The 11,681-nt window shown below is 46.3% G+C and overlaps 1 protein-coding gene across 1 annotated transcript in view; it reads left to right on the forward strand.

Moving 5' to 3' along the window:
• The first annotated feature begins 1,306 nt into the window (after positions 1-1,306).
• Positions 1,307-11,681, forward strand: part of DCAF5 (DDB1 and CUL4 associated factor 5) — a 122,785-nt gene continuing 112,410 nt past the window's right edge. The window contains exon 1 of the mRNA XM_023517622.1: positions 1,307-1,603. Within this exon, the coding sequence (XP_023373390.1) occupies positions 1,390-1,603 (214 nt within the window). The 5' untranslated portion in view covers positions 1,307-1,389. The remainder of the gene's footprint in view (positions 1,604-11,681) is intronic.

Below are 11,681 nucleotides of genomic sequence, written 5' to 3' on the forward strand. Positions count from 1 at the left end.
AGGCGCCGAGCCCCAGCCCGTATTTTCAATGATGGTTGTACTAAACCGCCTCTGTGCCATCTCTGGGCCAGAGAATGCGATTCCTGTTAAATTGAAAGGGCAAAACAGACACCTGCCCATTTCAGTAGCTTATTACCACTTAGTGACTGAGGAAAGCTTCTAGGAAAAGTACTACAATACACTGAAAAGAGGACTTTTAACTGTATCTGGAAGAATTCCAAAGCACTTAACACCCACTGAGGTCAACACTCGGTGACTCCCAGCCCACTGAAGTGCTGCTACTTCTGGCCTGGAACGCAGCTGCTGGTTAACAGTTGTACAACTTCAGAGCTCCCCACTCAAGACCTTTAGGAGGAGCTCACCACACCCAATTAAATAACATACGTCGCTACTTTCAAATAATGCTGCTGTGTCTTGCAAATCTATCTAGAACCAAAGGACCCTTCTCCCTCTCTGGACTTCTCAACTTGGTTTTGGCAATTTTCTGCTCACTTCTTAATCCCTTTCTCCTTCCTTTCCCCCACATACCACACTCTATTGTCTGCCAGATATAACAATTTAGGCTTTAGGCTTTATTATCGAAGGACTGGGCGAAGGGAGAACTGGAGAACCGAATTTGGGGGAGGAGGCAAAATTTTATAGGGAGGAGGGACGGGTGTCATAACAAAATCCCCAAGCCACCTTCCTTTCAAGTGTCTAGTCCTAATTCCTGGTCTCCCGCCCCGCCCCCGTGGACAGGGCTAAGGCCCCAGGAGGAGAACCGAGGTAGGAAGATCAGAGTCCTCAAGTCCTCCCTCTACCTCCGACTGCATTTCCCTGAACTCGTCCCCGCGCCCAGTCTCCAGGCGGCAAGGGACCGCAGCCGCCCGTGAAGGAGGAGGAGCCGGCAGCCTCGGGACCACCCTGTTACGCGCATTCAACTTCACAGAGTGCGGCCCCGAGGGTTGCAGCAGGGGTCTCCGCCCGGCGCGACCCCGGTCCCCGCGCGGGAAGCCGCCGCTGAGGGGAAAGCGCAGCCGGCGCCCGCGGTCTCCAGGCCAGCCGCCCGCGTTCTTCCGGTTGGCCGGCCGCGGCGGGGGAGGGGCGCCCGACGCCGGCGTTCTTGGGCCCCAGCGGCCGGCGGAAGGGCCGCGCATCGCGGAAGCGCGGTCGCAGCTGAGGATCAGCTGCTGGAGGAGGCGGGGAGGGAGAGGGCGGAGCCTAGGGGGGGAAGGAGAGGGAGGGGATCGTCAGGAAGCCGCGAACGCCGCCGAGTGTCTGCACACCTCGCTCTGTCTGCCATGGCTGGTTAAAGAACCATCCGGATCGCAGCGCGGGGGGAGGGCTGGGTGGGGGGAGAGCGGCGGCCGCGCGTGAGGCCGAGGGAGGGGCGGCGGCGGCGGTTCCAGCATGAAGAGGAGAGCTGGCCTGGGGGGCAGCATGAGGTCAGTGGTGGGCTTCTTGTCCCAGCGGGGCTTGCATGGGGACCCCCTGCTCACTCAGGACTTTCAGAGGAGACGTCTGCGGGGCTGCAGAAACCTCTACAAGAAGGACCTCCTCGGCCACTTCGGCTGTGTCAATGCCATTGAATTCTCCAACAATGGAGGCCAGTGGCTGGTCTCAGGTAAATCAACCCCCTTCCCCTCCCCGCGCCTCCCGACCCCCTCCCCACCTCCCCCTTTCGCTTTTCCTCGCCACCCTCCTCCTGCCCTGGGTTCTCAGCCCCTCCCTCCTCAACCCCCCTTCTGCGGTGGGAAGGTTTGGTGTCAAATTAAAACCATTGCAGGGGGAGGGGAAGGAGAGGATGTCTTCTGTAAAAAAGACCTAAAATGGTTGACAGCTCCTTAATGCGCTTTATCCCAAGTCCAAAGTGGTCTCTGCCGAAGACTGCCCTGGAAGTGTGGGTCGGTGAGGGGGGCGAGGTTACCGCCTGACAAAGTTTGACGGCAAACTCTTCCTCCGCGTACTTTAAAAGGTGCGGGGGGCATTTTTGGGATTTGGAGGGGGGAGGAGGCCGAGGAGCGCCAGAGGCAAAGGGGAACTCTAGCCCCGTCCTCGGGGTCACGCAGGGGGTCTTGGAGCCGAGTGTGACAGACCCAGCCGCCAAGGGGCCGGGGGCTGCGACCCGAGGGCTGGCAGGGTCAGTAGAGGGAGGTGACTGGCTGGCGGTCGTATTGGGCGCCCCTCTAGGCATTTTTGGGGGCCCAGCTCCATCTCCTTTTTTGCTATGTTGGCCTCTTCCGTGTCTTATTTTTATTACGGTTTCGAGAGTGGCGTGGGCTCTGAAGGATAAGGGGCACCAGCCTGAACTTGAATGCGCAACTTGCGAGGCAGGGGGCAGGCGGTCGACGCCCGCGAGACTTGCTGGCCGGAGCCCGGCGCTCGCACCCCTTTTACCCGCGGTTGCCGGGCTGCGAGTGGTCTCTACTTCTCTCCCCTACGCCCAGACCGGCCTGGTTGCCGCCGGGCTCTCCCTCCGCTTTGGGCAAAGTGGCGAAATCGAGGCTGGGGCTCCGGCCGGGAGGTGTAGGCCTCGCTCTCCCGGGGCTCCTAGCGACAGGCTGCTGAATCGATAGCCTATTGCTCCGGGGAGGCCAGAGCCCGCCGGGCCGCGGCGACAGCTGCCCCGGGGGCGGCCCGCTTGCAGCCGGTGGGGGCGCTCGCCGCCGCCGCCCCCCTCCTTCCTGGGGTCGCGGGCCCAGGGCTAGGGCGGGTAGGGATGGGCGTACGCGGGGGGCAGGGGGCGGCTCCCCGAAACCCTGCTGAGAGGAGGAGGGTGAAGGCGCGGGATTGGGCGTTCCCGCTCGGCGTGTGCCGGCCTCTGTCCCTTTCCTGCATTGGGAGGGATGAAGGGGAGCCCAGCGCCTGGTTGGTCCCCAAATGGCTTTCTAATTGTGTGAGTGGGCCGCTCGCCAGAAACTTGTGGGATCCTGGCTAAGCATCCATCTTCGTAACAGTCGGAAGTGACATGGGGCGTACAGTTCAGTTTGGGGATAGCAGAGATAAGTCATCTGTGATCATTTCATGATGAACCTTCTGGGGTTTCTCCACAACTTACTTGACTCTTCCACCCCCGATCATTTTCTCTTCAACTAGGTAGATTATGGCCCTAGATCAGCCCCTGAAGAAATCTGATAACTGCATGTCAAAGGCAGACCCCAGACAGAAGCTTTCTTTTCTCACACCACCTTATAAAATCTGATCAAATTTTTGCAAGGGCAAAAATGGAGAGAGTGAGTTCCGCCCTACTGCTGCTTCTGTACTGGTAACATGCATTCCAACAGAAATATTCTGAGGCACAGAAAACTTTCCCTATTGAGTGAGGGTGGTTGAGGGTTCTCTTTTACAAGACAATGAGCTAATCATGCTAATTATATCCTAAGTAGCCACACTTTGCTCAGCTTAACACACTTAAAAAATAACAAACATTGAGATGATTCACATACCATTCAGTTCATACATACAAAGTTATATTTAAAAAGCACTAAAAATGGCGGCGCCTGTGGCTCAGTGAGTAGGGCACGGCAACATACACCAGGATGGCGGTTCGAATCCGGCCAGGGCCTGCTAGACAACAGTGACAACTGCAACAACAAAATAGGGCGGTGCCTGTAGCTCAGTGGGTATGGCGCCCGCCCTATATACCAAGAGTGGTGGGTTAAACCTGGCCCCAGGCAAACTGCAACAAAAAAATAGCTGGGCATCATGGTGGGCGACTGTAGTCCCAGCTACTGGGGAGGCTAAGGCAAGAGAATCGCCTAAGCCCAAGCGCTGGAGGTTGCTGTGAGCTGTGATGCAACAGCACTCTTGTCTCAAAAAAAAACTAAAAAGTTCCTTCCATTCTCTATCAGTTATTACTCCCCTTGTCCTTGGCAGGACCTTCCCCTGTATCTTAAATGAACTCCATTTTCTCTAATTTTAACCAGTTCATTTCTTTGGTTTAATTTTACCCTACAGAAGAGGAGGGTCCTTAAGATAAAACAGGCTCTGGCAGACCTTCTGGTTCTAGGCCTGAACTGCTCATCTCTTTTAGTACTTCCTGGGTCCCAGCCTTCTTTACCCCTTACTCCTCCCTCCCACACATACTCCTTCTAGTTCAGTTCTTCCTGTTTCCTTTTTATTTACTTCTGTCCCTGTTCTCAGTCCTCCCAGCACACTTTTCTTTTTCTTTTTTGAGACAGAGTCTCACTTGGTCACCCTCAGTGGAGTGCTATGGTGTCATGGCTCACAGTAACCTCTAACTCTTGGGCTCAAGCGATTCTCTTGCCTCAGCCTCCCGAGTAGCTGGGACTACAGGCTCCGGCCAAAATGCCTGGCTATTTTTTAGAGATAGGGTCTCTCTCTGGCTCAGGCTGGTCTTGAACCTGTGATCTCAGGCAGTCTACCCACCTCTGCCTCCCAAGTGCTGGGATTATAGGCATGAGCCACGGTGCCTGGCCCAGCAAACTTTTCCCTTGGCCCCTCCAGTTTGGCTCAGATAGACTTAGCTTTTCCTATTTGTTCTCTGAACATAGAGTATGGTTAAAAGCCTTTATAGCTATTTACCTTCCGAGTATAGCTTGTGTTAATAGAAAGTTCCTTTTGTTTGCTTCAGATAAGGAAGCACCCCGTGGGAGTCATAGTACGTCTTAACTTGTTAAAACGAACTAAATTTTGTTCAGGAAAGTCCTTCAGTAATTTTCCCAAGTTTAAAACTAAAGTGTCATGTTTACATTTCTTCTTTTCTATCTTTGTCCCTCATTAGCAGTTAACACCTGAAGGTGTGCAAATAGTATTTTGAGGACAATGCTGTCTCTCCTCAACGTTGTCATGTGTGGGATGGCAAACTCTTTTCTTGTGTGTTGTCTGAAATCACCTCAGTGGTGATTAAAATGATGGATTGTTAGTTTCTTCATCGTTTTCATTTTCTAATTATTTGGAGAGGCTCACACTTTCTGTATCCGACACATACCATTTGATAGAATTAACTTAGACCTAGGGCAGAATTGTATTTGTATGATTCCTGTGACCATATAAAATGCTATTAGTTAAGGATATGTTACTTTTCAAGATAGATTCTCCTTCTGTCATCCTAGGCTGGAGTTCATTGGCGTGATCATAGTTCACTGTAGCCTTGAACTCCCAGGCTCAAGCAATCCTCCTCAGCCTCCCAAATAGCTAGGACTATAGGCTCACACCACCAGCTTCAGCTAATTTTTTAAAAAATAATTTTGTAGAGGCAAGGTCTCACTGTGTTGTTCAGGCTGGTCTTGAATTCCTTGCTTCATGTCATCCTCCCACCTCAGCCTCCCAAAGTGCTGGCATTATATAGGTGTGAGCCACCAAATATATCACTTTTCTCTTCTAATGACTAGCCCTCAAGGCACAGTGAGGTCAGCAATTACTAAGGGTAAACCAGAGAACATAAGAAAGGAGAAAAAGTGTTGTGCTTAGTAGTGAAATTTTTTCTCACTACTAAGTAGTGGAGTAACAGGGGAATGCTTAACACTTTACAACATTACACAGTACCTGTAGTCCCAGCTACTTGGGAGGCTGAGATAAGAGAATCACCTAAGCCCAGGAGTTGGAGGTTGCTATGAGCTGTGATGCCATGGCACTCTACCAAGGGCGATAAAGTGAGACTCTGTCTCTAAAAAAGAACTAAAAAAAAATTACACAGTATTTTAACCTAAAAGGTGCTTTATTTTTCTTTGTTGTTGACTAGAAAAAGGCGTCACTTGTACCAGGTAAGACAGTGTGGTATAGTAGATACATGGTTAAAATCAGTGCTGTGTCATCTGTTTAATACGTAATCTTAAGGGTCTGACCCTCAATGAGTCTGTCTTCTGAGGTATAAATGGGAATGCCAGAACCTACCTGAAGGCCTATTGTGAGAACAACATTAGGCAACGTATAGATTGGGTGCTGACCAGAGTGCCAGGCTTCTCAGAGAAAATGCAGAGTTTGTTTTCTTTCCCTTTTGTGCTTAGAATTCACGGTGTCATTAATAGCTGACATTTGTTCTTACAGTATTGGTAATAGACATGCTTAAATTGGGGAGATAGAATAGTGTTGTGACTTTTTTTTTGAGACAGAGTCTCACTATGTTGCCCGTGGTAGAGTGCTGTGGCATCACAGCTCACAGCAACCTCAAACTCTTGGGCTTAAGCGATTCTCTTGCCTTAATCACCCAAGTAGCTGGGACTACAGGTGCCAGCCACAATGCCTGGCTATTTTCTTGTTGCAGTTGTCGTTGTTTAGCTGGCCTGGGCTGAGCTTGAACCCGCCAGCCTCTGTGAATGTGGTGGGCACTGTAACCACTGTGCTATGGGCACCGAGCCTATTGTGACTTTTTGATGTGGAATGAAGAGGCACAATGTGGTGTGTATCTGATGGCAAGTGATTTGAATCATATATTGTGTGAATTTAGGTAAATCCTTTCACTTCTCATCTGTAAAATAGGAATAACACATTGCACTCACTGGTGATTGAATGGTGGTAGTGAATGGTCTTTGAAATATTATATGTAGAAGTGCTTTATAAACTACATGGTTTTGAGTGAACATTGTTTCTTATATAAAGACTAGCTTATGCTTGATAATTGTAGTCTCTTCTTAAAATACTTTGGGAAACAACAGTGTATATGGAAGTGCTCCTTAAGAGAGATCCTAACAACATCAAGGAGGCAATAGTACTACACATATTTAGGGGATATCCTGGGTTTGTTTATCTTTTAGGTCTTTGGTTGTATCTAGTACCTCAGTTAATGTTTTATGAGACAGAGTCTGACTCTATCGTCCTGGGCAGAGTGTCATGCCATCAACTTAACTCAGAGCAACCACAAACAAAGGTTCATTGCTTGAACCCCCAACCTCGTGGGTTCAAGTAATATTCCTGCCTCAGCCTCCTGAGTAGCTGGGACTATAGGTGCTTGCCACAATGTCTGGCTAATTTTTCTGTTTTTAGTAGAGATAGAATTTCACTCTTGCTCAGGGTGGTCTTGTACTTCTTTGCTCAAGGGATCCTCCTGCTTTGGCCTCCCAAGAGTGCCTCCCAGATGTGAGCCACCACACCTGGTCTGCATCTAGTACTTTTTTTTTTTTTTTTTTTTGAGACAGTCTCATTATGTCACTCTCAGTAGAGTACTGTGGTGTCACAGCTCACAACAACCTCAAACTCTTGGGCTTAAGCGATTCTTTTGCCTCAGCCTCTCAAGTAGCTGGGACTATGGGCAACTGCCACAATGCCTGGCTATTTTTTTTTGTTGCTGTTGTCATTATTGTTTAGTGGGCCTGGCGGGGTTCGAACCCGCCAGCCCTGGTGTATGTGACTAGTGCCCTAAACACTGAGCTAAGGTGCTGAGCCTACTTTTTTATTGAGACAGAGTCTCTGTCATCGTGGCTAGAGTGCCATGGCATCAGCCTAACTCAGAGCAATTTCAGAGTTTTGGGCTGAAGTGATCCTTATGCCTCAGCTTCCTGAATAGCTGGGACTACAGGTGCCTGTTACAACTCCTGGCTAGTTTTTCTATTTTTAGTAGAGATGGGGTCTTGCTCTTGCTCAGGGTTGCCTTGAACTCCTGAGCTCAAGCATTCTGCCTTTATCAGCCTTCCAGAGTGCTAGGATTATAGGTGTGAGCCACTGAGCAGCCTGCATCTACTACTAGTACTGAGGTACTTTAAATTGCTTTCACTACTTCTTATGCTTTTCCATCTCCCTAGAAGGGATCCTTTATATGTTTGCTTAAAGTCTTTTTTCTTTGAACTCTTTTTTTGGGTCTCATTGAAAGACCAATCACAATGTAGCTCTGTGTTTATCTGACTTGTATCGAATGATAACTCTACTATCTTACATCTTGTAAAGGGCTTGCACATACAATCTTAGCAATAAACAAAAATGTTCAGTTCTTTGGGGATGGGAATTGCTATAATATTATTTCTCCTTAATTAAGATTTAGGGCATTGGAACCAGTCAAGCTAGCAGATTAATAGCCTGTAAGTATGAAGTTTTGAGTTACAGTGAGAGATTACGTATAATCACTTTTTGGTGCTTAGGACTAAACGTAGGAAAAGTACCTTCAGAAGCTTTTCAAATAGCTTTGGCAACTTTGATGTTGCAAAGTGTTAGTTATGTAGGAGTTGTGAATGGGGAGAGACGTTTAATTGCTTGGTCATCATTTATAAATGGGGATCACTCTTCAGCCTATTTCTAGTTCACATGGGGCTCTGCCTTTATTGATCATTATAAGGATCTATAGTGTATGGAGAGAGACTTAAGAGTATGAACCCTTGGCAGTGCCTGTGGCTCAGTGGGTAGTGTCCTGGCCACATACATCCAGGCTGGCAGGTTTGGACACAGCCCAGGCCAGCTAAACAGCAAGGACAACTGCAACAAAAAAATAGCCTGGCATTGTGGCAGGCACCTATAATCCCAGCTACTTGGGAGGCTGAGGTAAGGGAATCACTTAAGCCCAAGAGTTTGAGGTTGCTGTGAGCTGTGACACCGTACCACTCTACTGAGGGCGACATAATGAGACTTTGTCTCAAAAAACAAAAAAAGTATGAACCCTTAAGTCAGACTGCTTGGGGTGAATACCAGTGCAATTACTTGCTGACTGGGTTACCTTTGACAAGTCACTTATCCTGTGTCTGATTCTTCATCCATGTGTAATGATAAGGATAATAATACCTCAGAGTTACGTGAGGATTGAATAACACTTGGAATATTCTTAGCAGAAGGGCCTAACTCATGCTCTGTTGTTGCTCTGTTTTTTGCTACTGCTGCAACTGTTTTGTTTTGCTTGTGTGTCATAAAAAGCTTTTAGGAGACTGACACCTTCAACATCTAATATTTAGTGCACATAGCATAGTGTACATAAAAAATTGAGGACAATCTCCATGAGGTGAATGTTAAAAATGCTTTGGAGTAAGCTTAACCAGAATCATCAAAGAGTATTTGTAAGCATCAAATAAGTATGATAATTTAACTATATGTTTAACTTGAATCTATTAATAATCATTTCCTGTTACCCAGTTACTAGTTATGTCACATTTTACTTATTTGTTTATTTTTTATTTTAATTTTTATTTATTTATTTATTTTGAGACAGAGTCTCACTTTGTTTCCCTTGGTAGAGTGCTGTGGCATCACAGTGCATAGCAACCTCCAATTCCTGAACTTAAGTGATCCTCTTGCCTCAGCCTCCCAAGTGGCTGGGACTACAGGCACCCAACACAACACCCAGTTATTTTTTGTTGCAGTTTGGCTGGGGCCAGGTTCAAATCTGCCACCCTAAGTATATGGGGCTGGCGCCCTACTCACTGAGCCACAGGAGCTGCCCTTATTTTTTATTTTTTGAGACAGTTTCAAGCTGTCATTGTTGGTAGAGCGCTGTGGTGTTCTAGCTCACAGCAACCTCCAACTCTTGGGCTCAAGCAATCCCACTGCCTCAGTTTTTCTAGTGTTAGTAGAGATGGGGGTCTTGCTTTTGCCCAAGCTGGTCGTGAGCTCAAGCTATTCACCCACCTCAGCCTCCCCGAGTACTAGGATTACAGGTGTGAGCCATCTCTCCTGGCCTTTTACATTTTATACAATCAGTTTTTTGAAAAAAAAAAAAATTAGTCTAAAGTTACATTATCTCCAGGTAAGGTATTTGGGTTTAGCCAATTAAATAAAGTTTGATTTTATTAAAACTGCTCGTGTACCTTATTAAAATGAATTTCATGGTCTAGTAGTAGTTATCAGAAGTATGGCTAGCAGTGGGGCAGATTTCTGACTCTGAAAAGCTTGACACGGTAATTGGGTAATCAGTTCTTGAATTTTTTTCTGGCCTTTTCTATTTACTGATAATCTATTGCTGAGAAAGTATTAAATTTTATTCTTTGGTCTATTTATTATTTCAACAAATGGTTTTTAAGGGCATACTATTTATAAGACAAGAGAAGAGCTATGGGAAGAACAGGGATGATGACTCAAATATAAATTATGTTCTCAAGAAGCTGGCATTTTAGGAGTATAGTTCTTATTTGTACCAGTACATGGATATTTTTTAATTTATCTTCTCTGTCTCACGAGACTGGTAGATACTTGGTTTTTCTGTGCTTTGCTGTTCCTAATATAGCAAAAATGCTCTTAGGAAATTTGGTGGGAAAAAGACCCGTAGAGATGGCCTTGGAGGACTTTGCTATGATAAATTACAGGGATAATGTCATATATATGAAGTAATACTGATATTTATACATAAATGTTAATTGTCCTACTTTTTCCTCAGTCAGCTAATTGATATCTATCAAAGGTTGGAAAATTTAGAATTATGCCTCCATGTGTCACTTCTGCTTTAAAATAACCTAGTGAGGTTTAGCTCTTTACCATTAACACATTAAAAAGTTGTCTTTGTGGACATTATTGTTTAAAGGATCATTGCTAATTTGATCTATGCCAGTGTACTTTTGTTGCTAAGAATTCTAAGGTGAGCAGTAGCCCTCAGTTATATGTATTCTGGCCATCACATTGAAAAGGTGGTGTCAGCCTGGGTACAATTCATTGCTCATTCATTTGTTGTACAGTTGGAATAGATTAGGCAAACTTCACTGATCAGTGAAACTTAACACACAAATAGATACTGCTATCTGAATTCCAGTTTTAAGAAGTGGGTGCACAGGAGTCTAAGGCTGCAGTGAGCTATGATCACACACTGTACTCCAGCCTGGTAATAGAGTCTGTCCTTAGAAAAGGTTTTATTCATGTCTCTTGTCCAGTGATATATGGGATTGTTTTCTTTTTCTGTTAATTAGTTTGAGTTCTCTATAGATCCCGGTTATGAAAGCTTTTGTCTGATTCATAATATGCAAATATCCTTTCCCATTTTGAAGGTTGTCTGTTTGCTTTGGTCGTTGTTTCCTTAGGTGTACAGAAGCTTTTCAGTTTAATTAAATCCCATTTGTTTATTTTTGTCGCCATTGCAATTACCATGCAAGTCTTCTTCATAAAATCTTCCCCCAGGCTTATATCTTCAAGTGTTTCCCCCCATACTTTCTTCCAGAATTTTTATTGTTTCATGCTTTAGGTTTAGATCTTTTATCTATCTTGAATTAGTTTTTCTTATTGGTGACAGGTGCGGCTTGGTCCAGCCTCAGTTTTTTACATGTGGTTATCCAGTTCTCCTGATACCATTTATTGAATAGGGAGTCTTTTCCACAGTGTATGTTCTTGTTTGGTTTATCAAAGCTCAGGTAGCTGTAAGATATTAGTTTCTTTTTTATTTTTATTTTTTGAGACAGAGCCTCAAGCTGTCCCCCTGGGTAGAGTGCTGTGGCATCACAGCTCACAGCAACCTCCACCTCCTGGGCTCAAGCCAGTCTCCTGCCTCTGCCTCCCAAGTTGCTGGGACCACAGGCGCCCGCCACAACGCCTGGCTATTTTTTTTTTGGTTGCAGCCATCATTGTTGTTTGGCGGCCCGGTCTGGATTTGAACCCGCCACCTTAGGTGTATGTTGCTGGCGCCTTAGCCACTTGAGCCACAAGTGCCGAGCCCAGATATTAGTTTCAGCTCATGGTTTTCTATGTGGTTTAAGTTGTGAACGTCTCTATTTTTGTGCCAATACTATGCTGTTTTGATCACTGTGACCTTGTATTATAGCCTAAAATCTGGTAGGGAGATACCCCTGGCTTTGCTTTTATTGCTAAGAATTGCCTTGGCTGTATGGTTTTTTTTTTTTTTTTTT

Source organism: Otolemur garnettii, unplaced genomic scaffold (assembly GCF_000181295.1).
Source record: "Otolemur garnettii isolate 467f Iridium unplaced genomic scaffold, OtoGar3 scaffold00115, whole genome shotgun sequence".
In the NCBI taxonomy this organism is placed as follows: Eukaryota; Metazoa; Chordata; class Mammalia; order Primates; family Galagidae; genus Otolemur; species Otolemur garnettii.